Source organism: Bactrocera dorsalis, chromosome 5 (genome assembly GCF_023373825.1).
Source record: "Bactrocera dorsalis isolate Fly_Bdor chromosome 5, ASM2337382v1, whole genome shotgun sequence".
NCBI lineage: Eukaryota > Metazoa > Arthropoda > Insecta > Diptera > Tephritidae > Bactrocera > Bactrocera dorsalis.
Genome location: NC_064307.1, coordinates 38,090,293 through 38,105,491, shown reverse-complemented (window position 1 = coordinate 38,105,491; position 15,199 = coordinate 38,090,293). Strand labels below are relative to the sequence as shown.

General features: G+C 35.2%; 1 protein-coding gene across 7 annotated transcripts in view; it reads right to left on the bottom strand.

Annotated features, from left to right (window-relative positions):
• The window catches only part of LOC105233722 (four and a half LIM domains protein 2), a 248,612-nt gene that overhangs the window by 31,021 nt on the left and 202,392 nt on the right, over positions 1-15,199 (bottom strand). For 5 of the 7 annotated variants that reach the window (XM_049459497.1, XM_049459494.1, XM_049459496.1 and 2 more), the window contains 2 exons: positions 10,710-10,910; positions 7,751-7,925 (listed from right to left, as the gene is read on the bottom strand). In XM_049459497.1, coding sequence (XP_049315454.1) covers positions 7,751-7,925; positions 10,710-10,910 — 376 coding nt within the window. Of the gene's footprint in view, positions 1-7,750; positions 7,926-10,709; positions 10,911-14,515; positions 15,088-15,199 lie in introns of those variants that run through there. The other 2 variants (XM_049459498.1, XM_049459499.1) reach the window with 2 other exon arrangements.

Sequence of the window (15,199 nt, the reverse complement as noted above, 5' to 3'; positions counted from 1 at the left end):
TCCGAGGCACACCTTCGGCGAATAAGCACAGCCACTACTTTACATACATATGTCCATATGTACTATGTATATGCATGTATGTGTGTGTGCATGTTGTGTGTTGTGTTTGGGTGAGCAAATTTAGAAGGACGATGAAATGTAAACGTCTTGCCAACGCAAATATTATTATTTTGCTAAATTATGTTGTTTACCGGGTACACACAGCCATATTTTTAATGGGCATAAATAACTACTAAAATTCGAAATGTGTGAATATGGCTGCGGGCAGACATTGTTTAAACATATTTTCATATTTTATATTATTTACATATATGTGTGTAAAAAGTGCAGAATTTGTGTGTTTGCGTGAAACTAAAAGAAGCCACTACCGTTTTACAGAATATTTATGTATATGAAGTACATACATTTTTATTTTCTTTTGATTACCAACCATTAAGTATGGATAACCGATTACTTTAACTTTTATAAAGCCAATAATTATCTTCCTGAGTCTCTTCCTCTTATTAAAACTTAGCCCTAGGGTCGAAAAGTATTCACAATAGAAGTGGTATAAGTAGAAGTCTCTTCGATTCGCTATTAACAAGCACAAAGTTATCGTGTTGAATTCGTACTAGAGAGTATGTCATTTTTAGACGTGTGGATTTCAATGTGGTAATACTTTTCTCGAAGAAGTGAATGATGGAGCCATGTTTAAAAATTCACGCAATTTAAGAATTTATTTTATATATGGCTCAAGCAGCTCATGACTTCCAGTCTGAGAACAAGTATGTGGCTAAAAACATGGGTTTGAAGGCGAGCAAAAGTGAGAAGGCGAAACATTCTCTCATCGGGGTTGCGCGCTGGGTTTAGAACCCGCCACGTAAAAAGCACTACCAATGAATAGAAGAAAGTAGCTTTTTGATACCGCGGCTACACTGGCTAGATCAGGTCGTCCGAGTGGACGAAAGTACTCCAACTCAGAAAGTATTCGACGAAATACCCTCCGAGCAAAGCAGACGCAGAAGAAAATCTCCACTCCGTTGGAAAAACCAGGTGCAGAAGGACCTGGTTATACTTGTAATCTCCAAATGGTGTCAAACAACGAAAATAAAGAATACTTTTTTCGCAGTTGTTCTTTTTGACAACTGTTACTTGAGTTATACTCAGACTTACTTCAGCAAAATGCTGCGAATTGTGCAAAATGTCTTAACCAAATAATATTTCAGTTCGCCTGACGCTGCCTTCAATATTCGATCAACATAATAACCCAGCAGATTCGGTAATTCGAGCAACCATGGATCGGTTTTGCACTAGATTTACTCTACTGAATAATACACATCCTCAGAGATGTCGTACAGTGCGTACCAAAGACGCTGTTGCTGCTGTGGAGCAGAGTCTAGAAGAAGACGAATGAGTCCATGTGCCATCGCATCCAATAATTGGAGCTGTCCTGTTATCGCGTCATTATAACCGACTATTTGATGTCTGAAACTGAAGCTCGCGATCTCGGCGACAATTGGTTTCAACAGGATGGCGCCGCTTCCCACACAACGCACGAATCAATGGATTTATTGAGAACACACTTTGGTGGGGAGATAATTTCTCGGTGGGCCGGTAAATTGGCCACCAAGATTGCGTAATATCACACCGTTAGACTTTTTTCTGTGTAGATATGTAAAGTTTTAAGTTTATGCGGTCACTCCCGCATCGATTCAGATCTTGGAGCAAAAGATCTTCATCGCCAGTTACCAGTCGAAATGCTCGAATGGGTCATTGAAAATTGGACTCAACGGATAGACCATCTGAGACGTAGCCGCGATCAACAGTTGAAAGAGATAATCTTCAAAAATTGAATGCCAAAGAATGTCCGAATGATGATAAGTTTATGTGATTTTTCTTTAAAAAAATTAGAGAACCTCGAAATGGATCAGCTTTATATACCATAGTTAGCATCCATTTAGTGATATTTTTCAATTTTCCTTATAAGCCATAACCAAACTATTAGTTTTGCGAACTTCCGGTTATAAAAAGTAGTATGCAATTCGATTCCGAATAGAAAAAATATTGACAAAGACAAGTGGAAATCCCTAACTTTAACATCTACCTTGACTCAGCTCAACTCAACTCTACTCAACTCAACTCAACTTAACTAAATTCAACTACCCCATTATACCTAAATTAACGGAGACAAATCTACTGCGCAAAACTGAACAATTGGCATTTAATCATTTGCGTCTGTTTTTAAGATATTTAAGGCAAAATTAGCGATTTTTATTTCTCAGCGACGTTTGACAGCTGACAGTTGACAATTTAATTTGAGATCTCAAGCACTGTGTTCGTTTCGGTTGTATTTCAGTGGCTGATTTGTTTTAGCCCGTTTAAACCTACACTCAGTATACAGTCATATTTATATTAAGTGGGCTTACCACAACTATTTGGGCGGGGCGAATGTACACACATGCCTAAATACATACTCATAAATACTACAAGCACATATGTCGTCTGGCAAAGCAATCAATGTCTAGTTCTATATTATTCAACGGCAAACAAATGGTTAGCATGTAAACAATTCAATTTAGGAATGTTAATTACGTACACATGTATGTATATATGATGCTAATATATTAAAATACCTATTAATTGTGGGTAAAATATATTAAAATTACGCTCAAGCCGAGTGGAACTGACCAAAACAAGTGTGCCATGCTTTGCTGGGTAGGTTGCCTACACGATCGCAAGCACATTTAAGGGTTCTGCATTTAATTAGAATTTAGCTAAAATCTTAAAAAGGGAGATAAGGCGGAAAATTTCATTTGGCATTGTCTACCAAAGTATAATAAATAGTAATAATAAAGTTTTTTTATATCCTTTAATACGAATTCGAGTAGCTGCCATACAAACTGAACGCTCGGAATCATATTCTTGTATGGCAAAGTTCATTATTTGTCAAGATATCTTTTTGAAATTTGGCATAGATTATTTTTTAAAGCAATGGTGCAATATCAGAAGAAATTGTTCAGATCGGACTACTATAGCATATAGCTGCCATACAAACTGGTCGATAAAAATCAGGTCCTTGTATGAAAAACTTTTTTATTTTACAAGGTATCTTCATGAAATTTTACAGAGAATAATTTCCAATACAATGCTATAATATTAGAAGAAATTGTTCAGATCGAATCACTTTAACACATAGCTGCCATACAAACTGGTCGATAAAAACCATGCCCTTGTAAGAAAAACTTTTTTATTTGACAATACCTTTTCACAAAATTTTGCAGCGAGCAATGTCCAAGCCACCGTTACATTAATTGAAAAAATTTTCCAGATCGGACCACTATATTATATAGCTGCCATACAAACCGAACGATCAAAACCAAGTGCTTGTAAGAAAAATTAATTTTTTCTGAAGGATTTTCTGGCTTCGGTGTAACCCAAGTTAAAATTTTTTTTATTTTAATATAAATTGCTCTGTTTAGTAAAAAATGCTATATCTCCCTTAATTAATTAACAAAAATTACACGTGTAAAACAATTAACAAAAACATACATAAATAATTATTAAAAAGATATTTGAAAAATTTGACAACGCAAGCAGCACAATTTATGGCTTTTGTATTATAATGTTAATCCACGATTTATAATATTTTAATGACCTGTTCAGCGCGTTTTGGTCAAGTGCCATATATGTACCTTGTGGAGACTCGAACACATGTTCCGCTGTTCCTGTTTGGTGCGTCTGAATCATGCTACACAAATTGCATGGCAACACAGACTCTCTGTTGTAGTCCGGCGAATTGTGTGGGTTCAAGAGGTTTTAGTACAATTTTAAGCAAATAATGTCATACAAATACAAAAAAATGGCTCACAGAAAGTTATATGTGAAAAGTATGTAAGTATGTTTTTGCCTAATATTATATATTTGTATTTATTTTATATACCGGTATGCATAGACAGCAACTGCGGCTGTAAAATTTGCAGCGCCAGTTTTTAATTATTTCATATCTTTTGGCTTGTATTATTTTGCATTTATTTGCGAAATACTATATTTGCACTGCTGAAGACGATATAATCGCTGCTAACTAAGCGCTGATGTCTTATGTCGGTATGAGGAAGTAAGAAAATATCACAGTATGCACTCTGCCCAGACGGAAATTTGAGATGCTTGCTAAATTGTCAACTACGGAAAAATAATTTAACATTCGCAGAGAATTACATATGTATCTGTCTATGGTTTTGCAAGTGAAAGTATGGCATAAAACACAAACTGCTTTGCCACGAAATTGGTAACACCCAGCAAATATAGGCGAACTAGTCCCTAAATTTTCAGATAACGATATGAAATTGACACGCTTCCTTTTGTCTATATGGAGCTTATCATTTGTTGGAGCCGCTGATATCGGGCAACTATACCTTGTAGCTGCCATACAAACTGAATAATCGGAATAAGTTTTTGTATGGAAAAACATTTGACAAGGTATGTATCTTCATGAAATTTAACATCGATTATTGCTTAAAGTAATGGTTCGTTGGTCGGCTATCTAGATCTTGAAAAATTGCACGTAGACTGCTATAGGTCTTCCTTTGTTAAGCCATAGAAAACAAGAACTCTTTGTGTTACAATACAATTTTGCAAAGGTGTGTTATTTCCATTCCGTCCAGTTCGGTGACTTGACCTTCCAAACTCGGGACAGTCAAGAAGGCGGCCTTGAGTTGTTGCCACTTTGTCCTTTTCCACACAGCTTCTGCAGATGGCGTCTGGTAGAATTCCCTGCCTTACTGCATGGATGCCAATAGGTCAATGGCGTGTTAAAAGGCTCAAAATTAGGGAGAGCCTAGCCTCACAGAGAGCAAAGAGATCACTACATCTAAATCTAAACCTCTTGCGAACGATCTTGTACCAAAAAACTTTTGCAACAGCGCATGTACCATTGGTGGCCCAGCGCTGACCAAGCGTCCGCTAGGCCCAGTTATTCAGTAATAGAAGAGGATACGGGAGCGCAGATCCGCTCTTATTCTACCGATAGTGGTTCTAGGGTGCCATTTCTTGCTAACTCATGAGCTTTACAGTTTCCTACGATTCCGTTGTGGTCTGGCACTCATATCTGTCTTATCACAAAGACAAACGATGCAATTGGTAACGAGGGTTGCCATTCCTTGACCAACCCTAATCGCACTGTTAATGAGTTCATAGTTTCGCCGCCCAGCTATCTGAGTGGATGGTCACTTCTCTGAAGGAGGCTGTGCTCCGGAGTAGTAAATCAACTTAATGGCTTCAATCTCGGCCTGGAAGAAACTGCAATAGCTAGGAAGTCTGATGCTGGAATTGATAGAGAGCTCTTGAAATACACCCCTCCATCAACCTTCGCTCAAGCTTTGACCTATCCGTAAAGTACCTCACTGTCCCTCTCCTCCAAAGGCTTATCGGCAGAAAAGTGGCTGTCAGAGTTCAATTTAGCGACTCTATGATCCAAATGATATGGATATATAGTGGTATGAAGTGAAAGTGTGAGAGGAGTTACGAGTGTTCAGATACGTGTACTTTTAGGAACCCAGATTCTCTGATACTGATAGCAACTTTCGCATTCATACACCTTCCGACGATGTCTACGGGCACTATGTGCAAGATAGCCTTAAGTGCCATGGATGGAGTGGACCTTAGTGTACCACAAATGCTGATGAGCGCCACCCAAGCGCAAGTGTGGTCTTTTTTAGAGCCCTCCATCACATAAAGATTTCAGAGAATATAATGGGCTTGACTATGGTGTCGTAAAGCCAGAGAACCCCTTTCGGTGAGCGACCCCACCTTTTACCAATGACTCCCCTACAGTAGTATAAGGGGCATTTTTGATCTCTCTTTGATATTTGGCTTCCATGAAAGCTTCCTATCAAGTATAAGCTCTATATATTTCACTGTATCCGCCGATTGCAGACAAATCTTTCCCATCAGCGGCAGCGGTGACCCCAAAATCTTGTATGTTCTAGTAAATAAAACCATCTTTGGCTTTATATGGGTTGATGGCGAGGGCACTTCCTACTGCTCAATTTATTACGACGCTGAGATACCCTTGCGTCAACTCGTACACGGTACTCAAGAACTTTCCTTTCACGTTAACAGCGACATCATCTGCATAAGCAATAACCTGGTAGCCAAGATCCTCAAGTTTTTAAGCAGGTCGTTAACGATCAGGATCCTCTTTCTAGGGTTCCCCTACTCATATTTCGTCGTGCGTTGCCCCATTCCGTTTCTATCACTCTGTCGCACAGAAGACTGAAAATGAGGTATTTGAGGTTTGATTCAACCTTAGGACCGTCCAGAGCAGTTATGGCCGTTTCCGTCACGACGTTATTGCAAGCTCCCTCAACATCAAGGAAGTTTTCAACAGCGAATTCTTTAACCTTAATCGTAAAAGGTACAATGTACGAAAAAATTGTTCAGATCGCACCATTATAACTTATATCTATCACACAAACTGAACGATCAAAATCAAGTTCATGTATGGGAAACTCTTTTATTTGTGAGGGGTATTGTAGCTTCGATGCCAGCAAAGTTAACGCTTCTTCTTCTAGTATAAAAATAGAGCACGCTGCTTTTTCTACACTTTTAAGACTTCCATCATTCCAGTTGAACCCAGACGTTTATCTCGACTGGTTTCCTCGTGTGTTTCATACAAATGGCCCCAATGACATACATACTAATGCTATATATGGAAACAAAGACCATAAAAAGATGTCACATGGCGCTTAGGGGTTGATTTTACGTTGTGAAATGCCGCCCAAATGGGATGAAGATACATTGGAGATACTCGTACAGATATCTAAATATATACACATATGTGTGTTTCTTCACACAACCCTATTTATGGAAAACAAAAAATTTCTTATTACTATAAAAAATTGATAAGAAAAGTGTTAAAACTCTTTGAAAACTATTAAAATAGCTGTGACCGAATGATAAACACCAGACATGCCTAAAGGCGAAATATGTGAATGAAATCGCCTTGTGTCTTCATTTAGCTAGCGATAAAGTACTGCATTTTTTCCAATATTTACGCTGAATGCGTATATGTATATATATTTTATATGGCTTTGCTGAATGCTTAATGTCACGCTGACCAAAATCCAAAGTGGTGCGCATGCGCAATGGTTCTTGGGCCACCAAAAATGCGCAACTGCCGCTTATGGCGCACGCACATACATGTACATACACTGCTAGTACAAAAATGTAAGCGTATATGGTTTCATATGCACATGTGTGTGCGTTCAGTTACCGATTGGGAGTTGGTGGACCAGTTAGCCAATTGGCATGTATGACCATCGACTGGGCGACAAAATAGACTTGCAGCAATTTATGTTTGTGGAGCAGAATTGAGACAGCGCGCAAAGGCAACTGTGCAACTCGGGCATTTATGTCGTTTTGGTGTGCCTGATTGCATGTCGGTAATTAATTGCCAGAGGGGCCGAATAAAACTCAATATGCCAATGACATGTGAACGCAGAGATCGTTTCATCTGCAGTCGCAAGAAAGTGGTTAAATGCTGTAGATATGTAAAATAAACTAGTTTTAGGCTACAGACGTTGAAGTTGTTATTTTCAGTTATTTTTTTACACTTGATTGTAATAAATTACAACGCTTTCTAAACGGTAGCCAGCGGTTTGGTTGGCGCTTCCGAAAAGTATGCAACGAGTTTTGTTAATAAATTTACTAAATTCCAATGGAATAGTTTCCATTTGTTAGTCAGAGAATACAGTTCGGTGGTGACTTGACTTACCTGCGCGGAACACCTCGCCGCAGCCATCGCAACGCGAAGCGAATTGTGCGTCGTAGCAAGTGCCACAGTAGATCTTGTCGGCCTTCGCACCAAACTGTTTATCCACCAGCGACAAATGGCACTTGAAACAAAGGAAACAGGCCTCGTGCCAATGCTTGTCTTTGTAGGAAAGATCCTGAAAGAAAATTAAGAGAGGAAGGAAAACAATCGATATTTAATAATTTTATTAAATATTATGATGTAATCATTTCATGAATTAAATATATTTTCATTTTATTATACACTGAAAAGGGTATATTAAGTTTGTCGCAATGTTTCTATATATAAATTATCACCTAATTCGATTGAACAATTACCCTCTGTCTGTCTGTATATACGCGGACTGGTTTCCAAGTTTTTGAGATATCGATCTAAGTGTTTGCACACGTCCTTTCCTCCCCTAGAAGATGCTCATTTGTCGGAACCGCCTATATTGGACTTCTATAGCATACAGCTGCCATGTACAAGCTTTTGTCCTAACGGTACTATCTTCGAAGAAATCTCTGTGAGTAAAAATTATCTCCACAAAATTTAGCATAGATTACAACCTGAGGCAACGGTAATTCTTCCAAAAAATGACTTAGATCGGACCAAAACCATGTCTTTGTGAGGAAAATTCTTTTTCTATAAAAAATATCAGCTGTTATATAAAATGTTGGCCGAACATGATCAGGCGAAGTTGTCAGTAGACTAACTGCCGAAGCCAAGGAAGCTAAACCTAACCTACTATGTGGGTTAATACCATTAAAAAACAGTGTTTCAAAAACCCGTTTTCGATTTGCTCTGTAGTTCTAACTTTGAACGCTGCTTTCGTGTCAAAAACTTGCATGAAAAAGCATCCCGTATAACTGTTTGTACTATTCTGCTTTTTGGCAACATAATAATTCTTTCAAGTCCCGTCCTATTAAACGTGCTTTTGCCAACACTTCTTCCAGTCCTCGAAACAGTCGGAGTAATATTTTTCAGGTACACGCTTTATGATCTTCTTTTATTCCGTTTATATGTTCTCAATAGTGTTGAGTTTTGTGAGTAGTCGGAAGTCGCATGGAACCAAATCAGGTGAAGATAGTGATTAGAGAACAGTATGTATTTGAGTCGAGTTTTTGGCAAACAAGTCGTGAAGAACCAATGCAGTATGACATGGTGCTTTATCGTGACTTTGGTACCACCAATAGTTTGAGTGAGTCAAATGATATTACAAGATCATCCACGAATACTCTAAATATCAATCGACAATTTTTAAGCAATAAATCTTTGATTGTGTTTGGTTCGTGTATAACGCGTTCTCAGCCTACTTTGGACTCTTCGAATTTCGTCAAACTTGAATCCAAAATCAACACCAACAACAATATCAGCTTTGAAATCCAAGGCAGAATCACAATTACCAACAGGTGTTACTTTGGACTGAGTAGGAAAATGAAATGTAAAGTCCTCTCCCGGCGAACAAGGACCAAACTCTCACGGCTTCATTATTTCCGTTCTGCTATATGGTGCGGAGACATAGACAAGGACATCATCTGATGATTCGACAGAAAGGTTTTGCGGAAGATTTATGATCAATTGCGCATTGGCCACGGCGAATACCGCAGTCAATGGGACGATAAGCTGTACAAGGTATACAGCGACATTGACAAAGTTCAGCGAAACAAGAGACAGCCGCTGCGCTGTCTAGGTCGTTGTGTCCAAATGGAAGAGAACACTCCAGCTATAAAGATGTTCGATGCAGTACCCCCGGTGAAAGCAGAGGAAAAGAAAGACATCTACTCCGTTGGAGAGATCATGTGACTTGGCACTTGGTATCTCTAATTGGCCCCAAATAGCGAAAAGAATAAACGACTGGCGTACTGTTGTTAATTCGGCTATAACCACGTAAACGGTGCCTATGCCAGTAAAGAAGAAGAAGAAAAAGAATTTTGATCACCAAAAGCGGTCGTGAGCATGTCCGTACAATAATATTCTCTCCGTAAATAAAATTTAAAGCAAGTTCTTTGCTCAGCAAAATCAACCATAGTAAAAATCGTAAAATAAACCTTTTTTTTTGGACACAGAGACACTTGAGCATTATTATAGTCAGTCCTACCACTCTAAAAAACAAATTTACTTGTCTTCTTGATAGTCGGGAGTTTTGAATAACATTGTCACCTTACCATTTGATCACAGTAGCATTAACTTAAAAACATGAAATCTCCTTGAAACCAAACTATCACCTAAAGTTAAAATATGCACTGGTATCTCAGCTTGTATTAAGGGGTTACATGGATTTACGTGTTTCAAAAATCGAATTTTTATTTTTTTTATTTTTATTTTTATTGTCTTATTATATTCTATATCTCTAGAATACTGTCATATGTTTTCAAGTTGATCCGCGTAATAGTTTCCGAAATATAGCCTTGAGAACTTGTTCGCTCGTGGCTATCTAGGCTAGCTGCGCCGTCTTCTAACGCGTTGGTCTGAAAGCTGTGTTTTTGAAGTCGGTTGACAAGATTTCTCGAGAACTACTCAATTGATCTTCATGAAACTTTACACAGGTCTGTGAGATAAAATTTTAAAGACTTGGACGAAAGATTTTTTTTCGATTACAACTATTTGAAAAAAAATGTCGCGAAATTTTCACTGAAATTTTCATTTGTTTGTAAAAATATCTGTCAAAAATTCAATTTTCAGATTTTTTTCCTTCATCCTAGTTCTAAGTTAAGGTTTTAACTAAAACACGTATTTTTTCACTTTAGATGATCTTGATTCTAAGAAAATAATTTTCTATAAGAGAAAAAACGCTATTTTTTACCCTTGGAAACCCATGTAACCCTTTATTCTTCTTATTCTTTATTGCCGTTTAACTTGTTTGTACTAATTTTCTAGTCTAATTTCGTTACTCATTTTTTTTTATATTAACTTTTGTTAAAAAAAACGCTGAACTCACCTTGGAATCGATTCCGATGATCTTGTTGCACTCTTCGCACGTGTTGGCGAACACATTCTCGTAGCACTTGATGCAGTAAGGATGATCGTCGCGTATGACGTAGCGCTGTCCAGTTAGACTCTCATCGCACTGCCAGCAGCAGAAATGGCCCGAGTGCCAATCCTTGTCCATGGCCTTCGTGTATTCCCCACTGAAAATCAACTGAAAAGGGAAGCAAATTTTCGGGAATGTTAAAAAGGAACGCCCAGCGGTTACGCGGCAATTAAATGTACTGTTGTGTAAAATGTATGTATGTTTGTTTGTTTGTAATGCACTTTTGTTGTCTGTATCACAAAACTTTTTCACTTAATGCATGATGTGCATGTTGTAACTGTATGTGTGTGCATTTATTGAAGTATTTTGTTAACCTTTTGTGTTTAGTGGAGTTACCAAATTTGTTTGTAAGCTAAGTAGTTTTGTGCAGTGTAACATTTTTCAAAACAATGCTTGGAGTTAGAGTTCAAAAAACATTCAATTTTGTTGTATGTGACAACAAGTGTTTGTTGTATTTGTATTTTTGTAAAGTGTGCCCAATAGAAACACTGCTTCATGTTTTATTTTGGTTTTTGCTTTGGAAATAGTCCTTTGCTTGTTAAATGTGCTTTGTTGTTGTTGTTTTTGTTGTAAATTACACTTATATAAGCTTGTTTGTTGTACCTTTTGCGTAAATCAAGGAGTAAGGGAGTACATGTGTCGTTTTGTTTGTGCCAAATGCATAGGCTCGAGTATTTTTGAAATGCTTCAAGTCTTTCGGTTTTTTCATATAAATTTTTACGTGTATTTTGTGCTAGTTCTTGACCCAAGTGAACGCCTGCAGTTTCTTATGGCAACACAAAAGTTTGCGCGATCGGTTTACAGTTATGTACTATATATAACATGTACATTTGTATGTATGTATGTTTGTATAATATACATATGTAGCTTACATTGTTCTGTTCTGTTTAGCGTTGTGAACTTTTGCGTCTGTGTTTGTGCGCAACATTTCCCTAAAGCTTGCGGCTATTTCAGAATTTATGGCTGTTTATTAAAAACCCATTAATAATTCGGTTTTAGCTGAAAACAGCATTTGTTTAGACTCTCGCCGAATTTATTTTTCGTTAAGATTTTTCCATGAGGCACACGTTTGCTACTTTGCGAAATAAGCGCCTATGTAATTTTTTTGCTTGCCAGCATAAAAACGCAATACATATTATATAATTGTAGAACAGAAAAAAAATTATTTTGTTAAAGAAAGTGGGTATTAAAAGCAGGTCATGAAATTAACAAAAAAAAAAACAATATTAAAGCAAAAGATATTTAAAAACAAAATTTTAAATCAAAAATAATAAAAAAATTGGAATAATTAAAAAAAAATCAAACAAATAGTTTCAAAAATATTTAAAAAAAATAATTGAAAAAAAATCAAAAAAATAATTTCAAAAATATTAAAAAAAATTAAAAAATTAAAAAAAAAACAAATAATTTCAAAAAATATTAAAAAATTTAAAAAATTAAAAAAAAAACAAATAATTTCAAAAAATATTAAAAAATTAAAAAAAGATCAAACAAATAATTTCAAAAATATTAAAAAAATAATTTCAAAAAAATATTTAAAAAATAGTCATGAAATTAAAAAAAAAAAAACAATATTAACGCAAAAGATATTTAAAAACAACATTTTAAAACAAAAATAATAAAAAAAAAATATTTAAAAAAATAAAAAAAAATTAAACAAATAATTTCGAAAATATTAAAAAAATATTTGAAAAAAATCAAAAAAATATTTGAAAAAAATTAAAAAAATAATTTCAAAAATATTAAAAAAATTAAAAAATTAAAAAAAAACAAATAATTTCAAAAATATTAAAAAAATAATTGAAAAAAATCAAAAAAATAATTTCAAAAATAAAAAATTAAAAAAAACAAATAGTTTAAAAAAGTATTAAAAAATTTAAAAAATTAAAAAAAAATCGAAAAAATCAAAAATATAAAAAAAGTAATTTCAAAAAAATATTTAAAAAATAAAAAATTGAAAAATAATAAAAAAAAGGTTTTTACATTTAAAATTTATACGACGGAAGCTGAATCGGAATATTTAAATTTTTTTATTTTTTGTGCAACTCCACAAGTCCACAAAGACTTAAATATATCTTTTGCTAGGAACGAAATCAACAAAGCCTGTCCAAGGTACCTAAATAGACTTTCTAATCATGATAACTTACTAGCAATAAGTCTGCTGGACAACAGCATGGATATTAGACGCTTAAAAAGAACTCACATTTTTGAGCTTCCAAAGTTTAAGTAGTTTTAAGAATATTTTTTAGCAAATTATGTTATTGAAGAATACATTGATTAGTCTCAATGAAGCACAATCAATTCAGTTAAGGATTTTTCGTTTTTAAAATTTGCTGAGTATCTTCAGGTAGATTGCAAATAAAATATATAGTAAACAAAAAAAAATATTTGCAAGAAAAAAATTTAAAAAACTTTAATATCAAAAAATATCAAAAAAAAAATTTTATGAAAATGAAATCTGCATTATTTAGCATTTTGAAGAATAAACTTCAAGCAAATAAATATATTTAAAATTTAACGCTTCTCCAAATAATTTTTCATAATAATCAGCTTTTGTAATTAATACTGAATTTTTACTGTAAAATGTCGGATTCTACTTTGGCAATAATTTATTTATTAAAAAAAAAAAATATTATTAAAAAAATTATTATTCAAAAACAAGTTCTCCAAAAACAAAAAAATAATAATAAACTATTACAATAGTTATTTAAAGAAAATTCTAACAATAAAATATTAAAAATGTAAGTATGTTTTTATAATTAATAAATGCCAATAAAAAGAAAAAAAAAAGAAAAAAAGATTAACTTCGCTTGAATCGAGGTTATAAAACCCTTAAAAAGTACAAAAGTTTCCATACAAGACTTCGATTTTGATCGTTCAGCTTGTACGGCACCTATATGTTATAGTCATCCGATCTGTAGACTTCTTTCGGATATTATAGCATTACTTTTCGCTATAATCTATATCGAATTTCCTGAATATATATTGTCAAGTAAAAAGGTTTTCATGCAAGAACTTGCTGTTGGTCAGCCAGTTTGTATGGCAGCTATATGCTATACTACTCCGAACTGAACAATTTCTTCAGGGATTGTACTGTTACCTTGTTGAATACACCATAACAAATTTCATCAAGATATCTTATTAAATAAAAAAGTTAGTCATACAAAGACCTGATTTTGATCGCTCAGTTTGTATGACAACTATATGCTATAGAGATTCGATCTGCACAATTTCTTCAGAGCTTATAACGCTGTCTTGAACAATAACTCATGCCAAATTTTGTGAAGATAGCTTGTCAACTAAAAAAGTTTTGCTTACACGGACATGGTTTTGAACAATCAGTTTTTAAGTCAGTCATATGCTATAGTTCGGCTATAACCAGTTCTCAGTTCTACACCAGTAAAGTTCCGACAAAACAGCAACTCATTGGAACGTGCCAAATTTGCGTTTGATATCTCAAAAGCTGAGGGACTAGTTCACGTATAAAACAATTTCTAAATAAAATTTACTTTATAACTAAACTCTCGCAATAAAAATCGCCGCTTTATTAACTACTCAAGATCGCGTAAATATTTCAACTATCTGCAGTGTCTCCAATCAAGTGGTAAAAAAAACCAATTCAGAACAACAAAAAAACTCCAAACCTTCCAAAAACGATTTCGCACTCATTCTCCAATTTCGTTTGCCACAAAACAAGACGACACGACACATACCCCTTCTCCTCATTTTGATCGGTTTGTTCAACTTCGGTTATTTGAACTTCAGATTCGCGTCGTTTTGTTGTTTTCTTAACTTTCTTCGTTTTCTTCGTTTCCGAAACGGTTTGCATAATTTCCACGTCGGCCATATTTATTTCTAGTTTTTTTTTTACCGCTCACACTTCTTTTTAATGTTTCGAAACTTAAATCTCCTAGCAATTAATCAAGCGAAAATAAATAAACCGTCCGTTACGCGCGTTAATACCGTTGTGTTATAAATGGCAGTGACAGTGTGTGTCAAAAACGAGCGTGTTTGTAGTACGTGTAGAACTTTCGAAACCGTTTCACCGCCTAGTGAATGCCAATGAATGTACCAAATGTATTTCCGTGCACGCCGATTGACCGACTGAACTTCAGCTGTACGATTCAGTTGAAAATCGCCCGTTTCTCAATACAAATTCGCTTCCAAACCAAAATGTGTGCCGTGTGTATAATTGCCGCCGATACACTTTTTGCTTTTCGCTTTTCCGACTGCAATTTCGAGATTCTTCAAAAAACGCTTTTAACTTGGCCGAGTCAAAATATGAACTGTGGCCGTGTATGAGTAAGAAAATTCCAATTTTGAAACGTTGTGTTTTTTCGAAATGTTTCAATATTAAAACAGCGCAAGCACTCACACACACACACGTCAGCGCCTTC